At 37.8% G+C, this 18,847-nt stretch overlaps 1 protein-coding gene across 1 annotated transcript in view; it reads right to left on the bottom strand.

The window, feature by feature from the left end:
- LOC104276700 (A disintegrin and metalloproteinase with thrombospondin motifs 19-like) overlaps positions 1-18,841 on the bottom strand; it is a gene marked incomplete at both ends in the record, with an annotated part of 92,620 nt that extends 73,779 nt beyond the window's left edge. Inside the window, one exon of the mRNA XM_009873115.1 lies at positions 18,521-18,841. Within this exon, the coding sequence (XP_009871417.1) occupies positions 18,521-18,841 (321 nt within the window). The remainder of the gene's footprint in view (positions 1-18,520) is intronic.
- Between the last annotated feature and the right edge of the window lie 6 nt (positions 18,842-18,847).

The raw sequence follows: 18,847 nt of genomic DNA, 5'->3' as shown, positions 1-18,847 counted from the left end.
AACTACTGTACACTTGATCTTTGATCTCCAGAAGAATTCATCAGAAGTAACAAGCCAATTGTCAAATGCTGAAATCACGTGTTCAAACTCACTCTCCTTTCCCTGACCCAAGAATCTCTTGCTCAGGTTCTGACTGACTAAGCTGTGACTCAAAGAAACAAAAAAAAAACCTCAACCTAAAACATAAGAAACTTGTGATAAAGGAAGAAAGCCGTGTATTCTGTATTCTGTGAAAGAAGGAAAACCCCAGCAGGAAAAGACCATTTACTCTGAAGTGAGTCATCTAAATATCTCCATTGCTGATTGGTGAATTTGGTATTAACACAGGTCATGTATATTTTTCTGAACATATGTCATTGTCTTGAAAGAAGCCCCATCCAAGAGAACAATAGGCTGATTCCTCTAGTGACCTACCTAGCACAATGGATTTTGAGGTTGTTTATTACTGTCCCAAAGTTATAAAAAGACATTTAATCTTTCTACTCTAGCCATGAAATCAAAGAGAATTATACATCACTCATGAAATTGTAGATTTGCTTACAAATTTCAGTTGCATATTAAAAGCAGTCACTTAAGCTCAACTTTCTAAATCAGAACCAATTTTCTTTTATGTCATGTGCAGCATGCATTATTTCATTATTCCCATTGCAGTACCCTAACTCTCACTAAGCCCTGCAGTATTTAAAAATTAATAAAGGATAAGAAACAGTCTAGAACAGAGAATGTAAATCGTATTTCAGATGTATCAAGCCCACAGATAAAAGTCGAGCATCCTATACATTAAAGACTTCATAAAATAGAGGCATTCTTACACTTACGCTTGCAACAAAGATCCTTTATTAGCCTAGATCTCTTTTTAATACATTTCCTTCCCATTCCTGTTAATTAAAATAGTTTCAATAGTACTTAATTAGTACTCTGTTATTTTGTATTACTAGTGCTCAGTTATTTTACTATCCCTGTTTGAAATTTGTTTCAGATTTTTCTCTTCTAATAGTTGGAAATCTTTCCAATTTTCTAATGTTTATTTATTCATGGCCATTATTTTAGATACATATGATCCTGGGTCTACATTATTTTCCTCCTTGGCCAGCTTTCCAGGCTCCTTGATATTCACTTTTTAGAAAAGATAATCCTATTGTGTCGCAGTCTGCTGTGTTACAAGAAAAATAGCAGCCTTTGACTGTCGCTTCATGAGATAGGGTTTAGTACCTTAATTATCCTTCTAGCCACAAATTAATTCCTTTCTTTGGACATCAGCAAAAAGAAATGCAAGCCGTATTTCAGCTGTCATTTCACTGCACTTTGTGAAGTACGAATAAAGTTTTTGTATCTTCACTAAGCGTCCTTCACCAGTTAGATGCACCCTTCCCAGTCACATCATGCCTGCTGGCACATAATGGTCCTGTGATCAGTAAATGCACAATCTTTTCCTCCTCCTGTCACTGCCAGCTAAGTCATCAGTCTAGAAAGCAAATCTATAAATGTAGCAGAAAGGCAGTAAGTCACCCTAGAAGCCACTTACACTAGCCTTTGTTCTGTTTAATTCTCCTGTGTCTCCCAGAGCTCTGAATTTACTACTAAAGCAAAGTCATCTCCCCAGGTGTTGCTTCTAATCTTACCTTATGTTCATATGAAGCATCCAGGCTAGGTTCTTCATGACTAGAACTGGCCAGAAGCTTTCCAGCAAATGAGGGGTTTTTCCTTCAAAAATACTGAATTATCAAAAAGAATATGCTCTTTATCACCTAAAATGCTGCATTCGTTCCACATCAATACAAACAAAAGTCACACCAAAAAGCAGGCGAAATTTACTGGAAATCTCTCTCTCATTCTGCCAGCTAAATTGGTGGCGATGGGACTTCAGAAGGACAATACCAAGTTACACTAAAGATACATCTTCCATTGCAAGGCAGCCAGCTTCACATTGAGAATGAAGTCTTTAAGAAGTGGGAAAGAACAGAATAACAGTCATACACCTAACAGGATCATTAGGGATAACAGAATTCCTTCCATTTGTTGTTTTCAGCTTAGCAGGGTCACCATCATATCTGACATTCTGCTCTTAAAAAATTGTCTTTTTTTCATCTCCGTTTCCTAGATCTAACTAGTTTTGTCTGTTAGTCATTGACACTAGTTACTTTTCCTGTATTATAAGGCATACAACATGTTATTAGCTAGATATGGTGGTGAATTTTTTTTCTCCTAAGTAATGTGCCAGCAGGTTCATTACAACATCATGTATAAGCTTTCATAGATTCTCCTTTAAAAAAAAGTTTACAGAAATTAAACATATGTTATTCTTTTCATAGATTTATTGCTTCAAAAGCACATTGTAAATGGACTCCACTGTACACTTTCTTTGGCAGCAGTTACCCAGAAGTATAGTTTAATTGTAGTTTGGTTTAGTCAAATTAGTCGTGTCAAAACACTGGAAGAGGCTCAATGCTTTAAAATGCAGAGCTCATCCCAAACCCTTTTAAGTCTTGCACTGAGAAGGCACAGCATAATTTAAAAATATATAAAAAAATTCAAATTCACTAGTGCACTATAACTCAAATTTCAAAATATTAAATGTTAAAAGGAGGTAAATAGGACACCGCTGTTGAGTGAAACACTATAGTACTTAAGATGACTCTTTCTGGAACAACTACAGAAACCTTTATAAACAATCACTATCCTACACAGACTGTCCCATGAACTAGATATGTGTATGCTGTTGTCTCCATGGAGACAAGCCTAATCTGTGCCAGTTCGAGGAAACTGAAGCACCTGTAATAAAAAATCATTGAACATGACTATCATAAGGCAATTTTAAGTGCTATTTTCAAATGCTTCAAACAGAAATGTAACAAATACGAATTGTGAACTCCTAAAGCTACACGCATCATTCTTGTTATATAGTCTATTTTTCAAAAAAAATTGATGGCAACCAAACTATGTCTAACTGCCAATAACTTACTCCCAGAGCACCGCATGAAAATAATTCTGTTTCCTATCTAATGTGTCACATGAAGATAATTCTGTTTGCACTACAGATACAAATAAGCCTTAGATAATTTCAAATTTTGGAGACTGAAGAGGTATGACTGGACAAAGAATGTCATCTGCAAGGCAGATAAAAACATGAAGAACAGGGACAGGCGATAGGCCAGCATCTTTACTAAAGCCACAGAATGATGGAAATGTGGGTCTTATGAAGATACCAATTATTCACATGACCTCATTTTAGTGCTATCCAATCTATACATATAAAATACATGTATAAATATATGTTTATGAATAGTTATCAGAAGGAACCTCATGAAATTCAGCAAGGATGAATACCAAAAAAGCTTCACCCTCTGCAATCTTATGTACTTCCCATTGGGCAGATGGATGGATGGATAGATGGATGGATGGATGGATGGATGGATGGATGGATGGATGGATGGATGGAGAGCAGGTCAACATATATTCAGAAAGAAATCAAATTTACTCAAGTATCTTTGTCCAAGGTATTAAAAAAAAAAAACACAACAAAAACAGTGCCTATAACTCTGTTCTCGTGGAATTTGGGTTTTTTTTCTGGTAACAACAGCTGATCTAAGTCATTGCCTGCATCAACATCATCACCTCTCACAAAGGGGACATGTACTTGGCTGTGACACTGTTCTGAGTGGATGCTGTCCTGATCCATAAATACCGGTCAAATTCTATTATTTACTTTTTCTCAGCCTCTGTTTTAATCTTTGAATTCTAATCTTGTTCTGTCACTGACCTGCAACATAAATTTGGCCAAGATATTTATGCTCATGTACCCTTAACTAGCATTCAGTTTGAGGAGCGTATATGTACATGCTGACTACTAATAATTCAAGACATACAAAACTAGTGGCTATATTTTAAAATTTTTACATAAACCACAATATAAAGTCTAATTTTCAATGGCAATATCTACAAAGCGAACAATAGCAGTTGCATGCAAACATACGTACATGAATGAAATGTTTGACAGAAGCATAAATACTCTAAATGTGTCCTTCTTCTGTTACCATGTTACACAGTTACAATTACTTTGTAAATAAATGTATTCTTTTACTAAATAGCAGCTACTGAGATTCTGAACACACATTCTCCAGAGCTATACATCTATTAATCTATCAAGTGTTTAGCCTCTATACCCTTTAAACAAACAGTGGAAAAAAGGGGGGGAGAGAGAGAAGAGTGAGAGCCTATACAGTAGAGAGAGGATATAGACACAGCACACACCATACCTTCAGTTCAGTTCTCCAAAAACGCAGTGAACAGAGATCACCGTGATTCAAGCACTGATTCCAAATAAACTAATGGAATTAACTATCATTACAAAACGAAGCATTAACCAACCACTAAGACTGCTAAACCAAAGGAAAAAAATCAAAGGTATCAAATGCTTGAGTCCTAAGGACAAAGATCTTCCATTTTGTCTCTCACACAGTCGTATTTTAAGTCGATGTTTCACGCGGTTGCATGATTTCAACTCCATTGCTGGTGCATGCACCAACCAACTAAAGAATAAAGATTTCTTGTCTGTTGCCTGAAATGTTCTGGAAAGCCTTATTTTATTTTGCTTCAAAAACCATGCTTGGAGCAACATGCCCATCCAGCCACAGATGACTAATATAGGCTAATAAAATAAGCTACAATCAAACTGAAAACCAACACGCAACTATACTTGAACAAGCATGATACACCCCTTCACTTGCACAATTCAAAGTAGAACTGGCATAAAAAACATTTCTAAAAGAGTTACCTGACCTGAAAATTACGTATATTGTGTTGTCATGACTGAGTGATGTATGATGTTAACAAACATTTGGTTTTGCTCACCAAGTACATGCTACATAAACGGAATACCAATGCCGATTTACTGCTTAAAAAAAAAGAAGAAAAAAAATCACAACTCCAGGCATAGCCCCTTTCCAGAATAAATAAAACAGCTTCTCTAAAGTAAGCCAAGATTTAAACGACTCTACTCCATAAAACTAAGTTAAAAATTCTTTACAACCAACTGGTTTAATGATATTCTAGATCATTTATTTTGTAACAACATTTCTGTAATTATCAATACTGTATAAGAAGGTCCCTTTGCATAGCTAAACACGACTATTGGTAGAAAAAGCAACACCTAAGGAAAAAATGTCACCTATGGAAAAAATCCTTGCAATTAAAGACTTGGTGCTTGTAAAGATGTGTTTCTTTAGAGCATGCTGGTGTAATATGAGTAACTTCAGCACTTCTTTCGGTAAGCCTAAAAAATCCATTCTCTTGGAATATGAACCAAACTGCTGTACCTTTAGCTAATGAAACTGCATTAACCTAATTTCTTTAGTGCAAGTCTGGATTTAATCCCATCAGAATCTCAAAGGCTATTTTATGCAGGCAAAAAATGTAATAATACACAAAGGATGAGCACAAAGCACTCTACACTAGGTCCCATGCAGGAGATTTAAATGAGAAATACTAGCAACTATGTTTTTAACCTACATTAGATAAAACACCTAGACTAGTACCAGAAAGACCAATACAAAGGATCCAAGTTTAAATTGATTCATCCGTGTAAAACACTCAAATAGTGCATCCTAATGAGCTCCCATTGTTCAAACCCATGTGCTTTCATTGTAGCCACAGAGGGATGTGGCACAGCTCCAAAACCCGCCCATGACTGCCCACAGAGAAATTTAATCTCTGCTAATCCTTACTGAAGTATCTATCCATGACTCCATTATTTGGGTTTTCTTCTGAGCGAGGGGCTGAACTACATTCAAAGGCTACTTAATTCAGGGCAACACCCCATGAAACTCAGTTTTGTTCAAATCTACAATTTGCCAAAACTACTAACTCTTGAAAACAGTAACTCAAGAAAGGAAAATAAATCATATTTATGGGCATAGAGTTATTACAATTCAACAAATCAAGCTAGTCCATCTGTAAAATAAAGTTATACTTAGGTTTTTTATATCTCTACCTAAAATTACACAAATCTAGAACTGTTGGCTTTTAGAGAAGTAAATAAGAATTTCATAATGTAGTATTATTTTAGATTCACATTGCTTTAAAAAATTGACAATATATAGGCCATATACTTTTATGATTCTATTCCTAATTGAAATTCATACAAAAAAATTTTCCAAACTACACACATTTTTTTTGCTTTTAACTTCTAAACTTTGAACTTCCTTTCTCTTTTGGGGAAAAAAAAATGGTATTTTACCCTTTGTTGCACATAGAAACAAAAATTATGCTACTGTCATGAAAGAAGGAACAGTATTTTTCAAGAACTATTATTTTAACTAAAAGAAAAAAAAAACCAGAAGATGACTCATTCCTTTTTATAAAAGCTAGAGACCTTGATTTTATATGTGCAAGATAAAGATGTTGAGCACAACAGAGTTGCGATATCAGCATCTTGAACCAAGTAGGCTTAGTCTGACTGGTCACTTTTAAGCAAATTTGTTCATATGAAAACAAATATGAAACAAATATGAAAAAAATGAAAGTTTTTTCACCCAAAATGAAAGAAGAAAGGAAGAAATTATTCCCTTTCAATATTTCCAATGAAAATAACTTAGTATTAGAAGCAAAAATACCAACAAAGGTGCATAGACTAAATCGTTGTTGTTATGCTTCCTTAGATAGGGTAATACAGAAAAAACAGGTGATGAGACAAAAGTAGGGAAATAATTGTATCTGGTTTAGTCTGTGAATCCTCTTGTATTTTTAAGCCCCCTGCTCTTCATATATGTTACTTAATAAATATTTGGGGTGAGGACCATTTACATCACAGAGGGATAAAAGAGCCTGGGGATCTATCTAGGCATAAAATCACTTAAGCAACTTCCTGTCCCCTAACTTGCAATAAGCTTGTAAATTCTCAGATTTAAAAAAATTGTCTAAGATAAATACTTTCACGCAGAAGCATAGATGCAGGCAGCTTTATGCTTAGAGAGTATTTCTAAAAAGCAAATTAAGCAACACTCGAATTAAATAGTAGATTCTGAGAATATGTGTACAAATCCAGGTTTATGTTCCCAGCACATAACAAGAATAAGATCTCAGCTTGCACCCACTGATGTATCACAGAATAATAGGTACTCAGCTTTTCTGTGTCCCTTATCATGACCCTTTTTTTCTCCTATCTCCCATTTTCAGAAGAAAGCAAAGCATTTCATACAAGAATCCTTGAAACAGAGTTACACCTGAGTTTTCCAGGTTATAATCTGACTCTCGGTTTAACCAGTGTTCTCATTGACCAAAAGAGAAGTTTAAGCATACTTGAAGCACAGTTTAACGTTACATACAGAAGATGCGTTCCATGTAAAAGAGGCATTACCATTAACAACTCTAGCCATTACCTGGTCACTTCTCCCAGCCAGCATCACCTCAAACTCAAAGGGATGTAACAGACATATACTCTATACTGGATCATAAAAAGTTGTCCTCAGCTGAATTAACATCACATGCAGAAATACCTGTTATTTTCCTTAACATACTGCTATCTAAATAAGCTTGACCTGACTTGACCCATTTAAACTTCTGACATCTAATGAGAACTTAAGGTAGCACAGCTGAGATCACAGAACAAGCATATGCAATTGTTGGAGGATAATCATACAGAAACTAAATCACTTCACAAGTCAGTTCTGGGCATATTTCAACATTTTTGGATGAAAAACTCATTCAGAAAATAATTCTGACTGAAATACTGGTAGACCCAAGAAAAACATTCACAGTACAGGCTTCCAAACAAATTTTAGTTCTATCCACCTACGTGCAGATGCATGTATTATTAGCAACTACTACGATTTATCATTCTAAATACATTGTTCTACAACTAACACTATAAATGTTCTTCATTCATTCCCTTTCAAATAATACTTCTTTGCTTATTTATGCCATTATTAGAAGAAATAGAATTAACCAAGAAAACCAGTTTGTCCAGGCAATGACAGGGTAACAACAAAAGGTTAACTGAACTGCTAATGCACAACAGATGTGCACCTGACTTCAAATCTAATATAGAGATTTTGGGCTATTGGTTTATAAGAGTTTGATCAGCTACCGTCTAGTTATGCAATATAACACACACATGCTATTTCACACTGTTTCCATTACATTGCTGCTTCTGGTAAACATTGTTGCTCCTGCTAAACATTGCTGCTTCTGCTTCTTCTTAAGTCTTTTCTTTGATGACTAAACCAGATGATGGTAGAGATGGTAAGCCACCATCCAACCAACTCTCATGCTAAATCCCTAAAGTCATCAGTGAGAGACCTGAGTAAACCAAAGAAAGGCACATGCTCTACAGAACTTCTGCAAACATGTCATTCTCCTCCAAACCCAAATGGTTTTGACTCATCCCCTTCAACCCTGGTAGCTCTATCACAAGAGAGATGTGCACCATTTCCAACCTACCTGTACATGACCATAAATTTTCATGGATTTGTCCTTGAATATCTCACCTACCATCAACCCTACATGACTCTCACACCTGATGCTTTCTATTGCTTCCTCCTTAGTTTCCAGCTCCTCTATTTTTCAGTACTACATCTTGGAAATTATGGATGTTCCTATTTATTCCCCTGTCACAATCTGTCCCTAACTAGCAAATGGAATCTCCTTTCTTGCAGGTCCAAGAAATCTTTTAAAAAAGAAAGACAGAGAATGGTGATTTTAAAATAAAATTGCAAGGGTTGCAACACAGAGAAGATTTTTCCTTTTAAAAATACTGGTTCATTTGTTACAGAAGAAACAACTGGCACATAAAAGTCAGAGATTTAAGACTTGGAGAAAATGCTAATTTAACTAAGCTTAACAGTGGTAGCTGGGAGAGGCTCACTGCTCTGTCTTTTCTTTCTAAAGCTGTTACCTTCAATTAGGGGGTCAAAAGTTTACTAATTCAATTAATGCAAAAAATCGACTCATTAAGGGACTCATTCAGTTTTTCTGATTTACCATCTCACTTCTCTATCCTGCAAAATAACCTTTTGCATTATTTTACATTATTTTTATTAATTTATATTTATTTATATTATTATTTTGTACTTATTAATTAAAATAGGTAGTGATCTCCAGTGATACACAACACCAAATTTTTTAAATAAGGCTACTCAGGAGATAGTGTATTTCTCATTTCTAATTATGGCTTGGAAATATATTGCAAAGGAAGTATTCATACTGCAGCTAAGCACTTCAAGAGAACACCAGGCTATTATAAGCACGATTGGAATCACAAATCAGACCTCTCTCAGAATGGAGTGATTACATGATTATAGGATAGCTCTTAGAAGGAGAAAGGAATCATTACCACATGGTCTGAGGCATCTTGGCCCAACATCTTGCAAAACCACACCACAGTGTTCAATATTAAAGGAAATAAGAGATCGCTGTAGTTCAAATGCAGTCTTGGCCTAAATAAAGACTTATTTTCTAAACCTTTCAGCTTTACATTAACACTACTGTTCCATTGTTTAAAAGAGTTAGCAAGAGTTCTCAGATACACTAAACAAAAATCCAACCATGTGATGTTTCATCCAGAAAGGCAAAGATGAATAGCAACAGACTGCAGCATCAGAGCTCAAAAAAATAGAAGCAAAGAGGTTTTAGTCCTTTGGCATTACATAGATCTTTGTTGATTTATGGTTCTTAATGACACTAATCAAGCAACTAAAGGGATACCACCTCCAGTACTCCTTTTCTTTATGAAAGAAAACAAACCCAACCTTATTTAGTGGGTATGTTTGTAATTAACTTGCTCTTCAGGTAGGATAAAGCAATGTTTGTTAATAGTGCTTTGCCTGTACATATATGCTGGTTATTCCAGCTGGCCATAGCCACTTGATTTTGATTTTCTCTGGCTTCTGTACTGTGTTTTCAGTTGTGCTTCATTAGATGTTCAAGGTGAGGTTACATTGAAGAGATTTTAATGTAACAGAGAGATTAACATCCTTGAGGAAGGCATATATGTGCCTAAGCATGCCAAAGTATCCGCACGTAAACAACTTGTTTTGTCCTGTTGGAGATCAGTCTTCCTCGAAGCCGCGTTGCCCTCCACTCTCCCATGTTCCACTTCTATGTAAATCCAAGAGAACCAACCCAGCTCAGATTCAACACACACATTCTAAGTACGGGTTATCTTCTAGAAGCATCACCACATTTCATTGTTTTTTCTACTTTATGTAGAGCTGGGAAGCCCAAATTTTAATCTAACAAACACTTTATTTTCCCAGGAGTGCTTCTGATTTCTCTGCAAAGAAATGCACTTACATAACAGAACAAAGTTGCTTTCTCTTGAGGACTGCCATTTCCACTCATGCCCCACCTCACCCATCTATTTCTACTGACGAAAAATTTTACACTGCCCATTTAAAGATATTTAAAACACAAATAAGGCATAAATGAAAGTCAACAACGCAAAACTTGGTGAACCTATGACCTCTCAGCAAGGGATACTCAGAGATTACCCTCACTGACATATCTATTTTTGTCTTTCTCTGTCATTTTTTTTTTAACAAACTTGTAATGCAACAGCAGGAAGACTGCATGCTAAGAAATAGTTTAGCATTCTAAATAGGTAACTAAGAAAGCCTCCAAAAAACCCCACCTGTGATTTCCCACATCCTTTTGTCTTGAGTTAGCCCTAGTTTTTAAAACAGAATCTAGACACATATTTTACTGCTTGTCTTTGTCCTCTCTTTCACTTAAGGACCCTAGGAAGATGGGTGTATAGAAGGAGGGAATATGTACTTCATTTCATCCTGGCAGCCTTTAAGGATAATCCTATTTAATTTTATAATCCTCCTTCGGCAACGTCAAACTTCAGCATGTACGTATCAAATGGACCATGAAAATTGCTAACAGTTTTTTCTTTACCCTTTTATGAAAAATTGTTGATGATCTCTGTTTTCTAACACTTACCCTCAGCAAAAAAGGATGTAATTGTCTCCAGTTTCTTAGGGAAAAGCATCTAGTGTGTAAGTTAGTCAATAGTAATGTGTAACTGCAACATCACTGAAGTGGGGAGGCAGGGATACTGGGGGCTTTTTGACAAAAAAAAAAAAGCTGGGTATTTAACCCATTTTAGGCTTCAACATGTAACAGGGTAGTCGCTCTCCACACTTACTGATGCAAGAAGTCTACTAAGAAGTCTCAGAGCCTTATAACAGGAGCTCACAACCTGTAACAGCACAGCTTCCCAAGGGCAATTAATGTAGCTCATGAGTTGCTCTTGACTGGCTGCTCCAAGAGCCCCACAAAAGCAGGGATGCTCACAAAAGCATTTACCTTGCATGTACACTGCACAGATAATGTCAGGCTCACCATTCACACTCAATACAAACACCTATGCATTCCCAGCCAGTCTGATCCTATGCCAGGAAAGGAGTAGCAGCAGGTTAAGTATGGCACTGACACTGAGAGAAGCTGTACAATCGAAAGGCAGCAGTTCAGTATGGCTCTCCAAAATGGTCCACGCTGTCCAGAAATTCAAGTATATTTGCCATGTCAGACATTATACTCTCTCATTGCAGGAATCACTAAGAAATGTAACTAAGAACTGTATTTATTGGGAGTTTTCCTATCTACAAGTGCTGAAACAGTGTGGTTAAAATCCTTCTCTGGGTGCAAAGATGTCAACACAAGGATTTAGCCTTTTCTCAGCCTAAATCCTGTGCTCAGAAGTGACTTTGTGCAGAATTTTAGGAATACATAGACTATTTTATTACTTTATTACTGTTGTTCTACTACAATTTCATTTGGCTTGTTCTAAGACAAACTATAAAGTCAGACTACCCTTGATGGACAGGTACAAAATAAAAGAAATTAAGTTTTATAGCAGGTCTGTTATATGTCCTGAATTTAGGAGTCATGTCAATTTGGAATATCCTAAAATATCTTAAATAGTTTCAATCCATCATGTGTTGTTTCCTTACTATCAGATAATGACTAATCTTCAAAACAAAGTTTATGTCAGAAATAAAAAAATCACAGATTTACTGTAAAGGTGGTTTAGAGTTGGGGTTTTTTTAAATCTTACTGAAGTACCCTACAAGCATTCCATTAGTCAAGGAAAGCACATAGGTTTTTTCACATCCTGATTTATTTCAGTTTTATTTTCAAAGTAGAATCACAGAATCATAGAATCATAGAATCATAGAATGCATTGGGTCAGAAGGGACCTTTAAAGGTCATCTGGTCCAACCCCCTTGCAGTGAGGAGGAACATCTTTAACTTGATCAGATTGCTCAGAGATCCATCAAGCCTGACCTTAAATGTCTCCAGGGATGGAGCCTCCACGATCTCTCTAGGTAACCTGTTCCAGTGTTTCATCATCCTCATAGGGAAGAACTTCTTCCTACTGCCTAATCTAAATCTACATTGCTACAGTTTAAAAACTATTGTCCCTCGTCCTCCTGCTACATGCCCTTGTGAACAGTCTCTCCCCAGCTTTCCTGTAAGCCCCCTTCAGGTATGGGAAGGCTGCTGGAGCCCTGGAGCCTTCTCTTCCTCAAGCTGAACAGCCCCAGTTCTCTCAGCCTTGTCCTCATAGATGTCCTCCATCTCTCTGATCATTTTTGTTGTTCTCCTCTGGACCCAATCCAACAGGTCCACATCCCTCTTGTGCTGAGAGCAGAGGGACAGAACCACCTCTCTCAATCTGCTGCCCACACTTCTGATGTAGTCCAGGATGTCTAGCTTTTCATCCAGAAGTACCCCCAAGTCCTTTTCCTCAGGGCTAGACTTTAGCACATCACTCCCCAGACTGTATTGATAATGAGGACTGTCCTGACCCAAGTGCAAGACCTTGCATTTAGGTTTATGGAACCTCATGAGGTTCACATGGACCCAGTTCTCCAGCTTGTCCAAGTCCCTCTGGAGGACCTCCCGTCCGTCTGGCATGTTGACTACACTGCTCAGCTTGGCATCATCTGCAAACTTGCTGAGGGTGCACTAGATCTCACCGTCTCTATCACTGATGAAGATACTGAACAGCACTGGTCCCCCAAGGGAAACCACTTGTCATCCATCCCCATCTGGACATCAAGCCATCAACCACTACCCTCTGAGTGTGACCATCCAACCAATTCCTTATCCACTGAACAGTCCATCCATCAAATCTGCATTTCTCCAACTTAGAAAGAAGGATGTGGTGGGGGACTGTGTCAAAGGTCTTGCAGAAGTCCAGATAGATGATATCCATTGCTCTTCCCTTGTCCGTAGATGTAGTTACTCCATCATAGAAAGACATTAGGTTGGTCACATAGAACTTGCCCCTAGTGAAGCCATGCTTGCTCTCCTGAGTCACCTCCCTGTCCTCCATGTACCACAGCAGAGCTTCTAGGAAGATCTGTTCAGTGAGCTTCCCAGACTCAGAGATGAGACTGACAGGTCGGTAGTTCCCAGCGTCCTCCTTTCTACCCTTTTTAAAAATGGGTATAATGTTTCCCTTCTTCCAGTCATCAGGGACTTTACCTGACTGCCATGACTTTTCAAATATCATGGAGAGTGATTTGGTGACTACAGTAGCCAATTCCCTTAGGACTTTGGGATGCATCTCATCAGGTCCCATAGACTTGGGTATGTTCAGGTTCCTCAGGTGGTCACAAACCTTGTCTTCACTTACAGTGGGAGAGATTTCGTCACTCCCATCCCTGTCTTGTGGTCCTTACTCTCGTGAGATGTGTAGGACATTACCATCAGAATTACTTGTTAAAATGTTGTTGTCCAACGGCATTTGGTACATCTCTGCATGACACAGAACTACTCTCTCCATTCTTTCCCTGATGCTGGCAGAATTGCTCTGGATAATGCTCTTTCAATATATGTATAACAGCCGGAGTAAATCTGTTACTACTTGTCTATGAACTACTTATCAGATTCTTAAATACCTGCTTGTTAATGGCAATAAGGCCTAATAAAAGCACCATACACTTCTCTAGAGAGACTTCTTCCCTGGATTGGTTTGGAAGTGTGCTAAGACTTGTTCCCATTCAGGTCACTGAGAAAATACACATTAATGCTCATTACAAATAGTATTTGGCCCTGACTCCTTAGGGATTTAGAGAACTATAAATATGCTATTGACCATTTCACATGCTTAAGATCTGGTGAAAATACAGAACTACACAGATGAATTTCCAGGCTTCTCTCCAGTAAATTAACCAAGCTAGCAATGTTTTCTCCTTAGGCAGACCTTCACACATACTCTGTTAGAAAACCTGCTAAGTGCTGCGATAAACAGCACAGCTGAAAGGAGCTGCCTTCTCCTGTCCACTCTCTGTGTATAAATTTGCTCGTGTTAACACTTCCTAATAGTCTAAACATATTTCATTACTTTAGATATAAGAAGACATTCAAATCTTTTCTCTACTTAGCTGTTCTTTATTTATGGTAGACTGCTTCAGTTAAAAAGAAGAAAAGAAACATCAGTAAAACTGATGCCTGTCACCACATAGCCATATAGTACTACCTAAGCAATTCAGTGCTGAGAAAAAGTGACATTAAATGCTTCTCACTCTGAAATGAAGGGAGTGAAGGAAAAAGCACACATTTACCATGTTTACAACTCTCTTTGGGGAAACGCAGTGAGATTACTTCAACTTCCATGCTAGCAGCAGAGTAGATTGTTGGTAAAGAACCAGTAGCTAGATTTCTTAATTCTAAGTCCACAGTAAGTTCCTCCTACAGCATGTTCTAAAAGTTTTAAGTTATATATACTACCAGTTACAAATAAAACTATTCAACAGTATTTGACATGGTTGGGTATTTTTCTTATTTCAAATATTACAGCCAAACACAAGTAAGTACTAGAAATAACTATATTTTAAATAATTAATGGTCCAACTCTGCAATTCATGACTTTCAGAAGAGTAGTCTCACTGGCATCGGCAGGACTGCTTACATCCTGGTATTTGGCTAATAATGAACAACAAGTAGGCAGTCAGCAGATGGAGAATTTTTGGAAACCTCTCCTTACTAATCTTCCCACAGAACCAGTGCAGAAACCTAAAACATACTCAGAGCAAATCCCACTGAACGACAAAAGCATGTAAGAATCCACATGTGTTACCAAGGTGTTGGATAGGGCTGTGAGCTATGAGATTACACCAAGGTGACAGTGACAGAGCTTCTAGACAGTCCCTGCATATCTCCAGTCTTTAGTTTGATTAGAAAATATCCACTGAGTTATGCTTCCTTCATTTGTCAAGATACGTTGCCAAATGAAACCAATGCCAGCAGACAGAATTTGGTTAGTAATTATCTGGGAGCAAAGCTCTCATTCTTCACTTGTCTATTCACATAATTAACTTGGTATGTTATGCACCCTGTTGTATCATCCCTCTGTACTGGCTTTTGATGAACAGCTCTAGAAAAAATACACTACTGAAGCTCTCAAGAACCATGAAATAAGAAACAAAGGGAATTTTTAACGTTGAGCTGTTTTACCCAACTGCAGCCAGTGAACTACTCAAAAAACATGTGAACCCTACTTCAGGGGGACAAGGCACCTAACATCTGTAACAATATTCTTCTGTCTTTCTGCCTGTAGAAGGAGCAGTTAAGACTTCTATACAGACATTTTTCTTGACTTTTTGAGTGTCACTGGCCTGTCAGGTGTCTCCATGCCTTAAGAAGCTGGAACCAACACCAACATCCTAACTTGGATGGCACAGCAATTTTGTGCAAGGCCTTTTTTTCATTTTTCTTTTTTTCATTTTATTGAAGATCCAGTATCTCTTCATAAAACTAGTGCACCAGCCACATATCTGTACTGCCACGCATGACCGTCCCCTGCACATGACAGCCAAACTTTTCCTATTGGCTTTTATACTTCTTCACTCTTCCTCTTGTGTGGCAAAATCACTGTTGCATGTCATACTACAGTTACTTTCCTTGGTGAATAAAGATATACAGTAAAAAGCTACCATCTAAAGCACAGAAACATATAAGTTTCGTGGTTAGAGACAGATGCTGCATTTCACACTGAAAAGAAAAATTGCTAAGTGGAATCTAAGTTGCATATTAAGCGACTTATAGCCCGCTTTCTGAGGTAGGCAGGCTAGTAATTCTAATGCAAAGTCTGCAAGGCTTTGAAATTAGGGTATATCTAAGACATTCACACCATGTTTTCTCTGAAATTTTCTTAAATTTAAATGAAAAAAATATTGAAATTTACAGTAAAATATTTGTAGTTTCAAGTTTCAGTGGATTTTCACATCTAAAAAGATAAAATGTAGTCTGAAATATTGCTTGGCTTTTTTTGCAGGGCAAGGCCTAGAGGAAACAGGGTGGAATATGCAATGTATGTATGATGTTTTTTCAAGACTTTTGGAAACAGAGCAACTTACATATGTAACAGAGCCCAAGCAATGACTGAATAAAGAATGACAAACAACTTAAGATTTGTTATGACAACTTTGACATAATAGGACTGTGCAATTTTTATTTTTTTCTTAACTATGTGCCTGACACACAAGACTCTCAGGAAGAACAGCTGCTTAACTATTTCACTGCGAACAGGACTATGTAGCTGAGGATCATGACAACATCAGTCAATACCAACAACAGTTCCTAATTTTATCTGAGATACATAGAGTAGCCTATATTTCAGCTGCAGCTTTCTGAGCGGGAAACATGATCTGTGCACATGCACGTTAAGACAGCCAGTAGGCTGGGAGTAAGCTGGTACTCCTAGGAAAAATCTGACTGAATCAAAAATTACTAATGGGGCTCCTTGGGAACTGGGGTCTATTTAAACAGTGAATTTCAATTAATAAATCAAGCCAAAGGAATTACAGATATGCAGTGACGTACATCACTTTTTAGCAGATATTTGTGATAATTATCTCTACCAATTCCTTTGCAAAGATCTTCTCTAATCTAATGTTACCCTTATGCAATGTAGAAAGAAGTAAAATTCAAACAAGAACAAGAAGTACAGAACTCAAATGCTTTTCCAGAACGTAAAAAACCTTTACCTGATTGGTTTCAAACTACCTTCAGTTGACTGTGAATATTTTTCTCCACAATTAATTCTGCTACCATGCTTTGGAAAATCTGACAAAATGTCAATAATTAGATGCCAACCACTTGCAGTTGTGTGAATCTTGGCGGTTTCACTTTGCAGGAGTACAGGAAAATATTTTATTTGGTGTCAGTCCACACATGTTCCCTCTCCACCACTTTCAGTTTGGGCTTTGACTTTTGAATATGTCCAAACAGGCAAATGAATAAGCAGTCAAAATTTCCACATTTTACCTGGTTTCACTTCACGACCACGCAAATAAAAACCAGGCAGCAGACATATCTTTGTGAATCAATAATGGAATAGATGTTCAATTTAGAAAGAAATACAAAAAAACATCTATCATGTGACTTACACAGAAGAAAAAAAACAGGGTCATGATGATCTTAACTCTCCCAAGTACCATTACTGTTTGTATTCCATATTCTGCGAAGTGCTGCAGGCATGTGCATTTATGATGCTATATAAAGGCCCAAAATGAGAATAATAATAGTAATAATTTGTTTTGTTTTAAATCGTGCCAGTGTTTTACATCATCCCAGCTGCTTTCTACTCTTTCCATCCACCCCCAAGTATCCTGGGACTGCAGCTCACTGGATCACCACTGTTGTCAGTGTGCCCAGTTCTGGTCTTTATCTGGTAAAAGTCATGACCGATCCAACAGAAATTACAGCAGGTGAAATTTTTTCCAAATAAGGGAAGTATACCACAGAAGTCATAACCATTCAAAAGGTCTGACTGTATTAACATTTCTGCCGAGAACATACTCATTGAGTACTTCTGTGGAGGAACGGAAAGGAAAGAAGAGCATGGAGTCCCAAATCCGAGTAACTACAGGTACCACGTGTAGGAAGTTGTGAGGAAGAGAAAAAATGCCAAAGGGATGAGAGCAATGAAAGAAATGGAAGATGAAAAGGCAGGCATAAAATATTGGTAGAAACAGGATATACAGAACACTCTGAATACTGAGATGTAGAAGATAAGGAAGATAACACAGACTGAGGAAGACAACTTTAGAATACAGAATGAGAATGAAGAACAAATGAATTACAGATGGACTGGAGGAGAGAGAGATGATACGGAGAAAAGGAAGGAGAGTGAGCATGGAGGTAACTAATTACAGGCACAACTGGAGACCAAGCCAAAATTAGGGATGGAGATGAGAAAAGTTGAACAAAGAGTAAAAAGGAGATCCAAAAAAGAAAGGTATGGGACAGAGAAAAAAGCTTATCTGGAAACGGGACAAAGAACATAAAAACTTTACAGAACAAAAGCAGAAGTAGGAGTTGAGAAAAAATGTGAAAGGGATAACGTAAGTATTAGCAGCAAAATGGTTAAAAATAAAGTACAGAGGTAGGACCCAAGAGGATAAGAAAGAAAGAAGACTTGAGGAAAGGGTGAGTGTGAAAAGCAGCAGACGAAGCTGACACTCGCATGTAGACCTTGGTGCCACCCCTGCATGCAAAGTCATCTTACCAATCCACCACAGGTACTGAAGGAGGCGAAGGAGCCTGGGTAGCGGAGGACAGCACCACTGTAGTAGCAAGCTCTCTCAGGTTGTGACTGTGCAGCACCGGCTGGGCTTTGCCCCTCCCCCCAAAGCCGCTCCTCCACAGCAAAGCCAGGAGCCAGGAAGCGGCTGTCCTTCTTGAGCAGCAAGTAGAGCTCCCGAGCAAAAGCCGGGATCCTCAGCAGCACCTCATCTCCATCCTCGGCTGGAGGTGGTGGCGGCGGGGATGGTGGTGGTGGCAACTGAGAGGCAGCACCAGATCCCTGGGACAGCGGGGACCAGTGGTAAAACTC

The sequence above is a fragment of the Apaloderma vittatum genome, unplaced genomic scaffold, assembly GCF_000703405.1.
Source record: "Apaloderma vittatum isolate BGI_N311 unplaced genomic scaffold, ASM70340v1 scaffold3760, whole genome shotgun sequence".
NCBI classification, from domain to species: Eukaryota; Metazoa; Chordata; class Aves; order Trogoniformes; family Trogonidae; genus Apaloderma; species Apaloderma vittatum.
The sequence above is the reverse complement of the archived record's forward strand: the minus strand, read 5'-3'. Positions and strand labels throughout refer to the sequence as shown.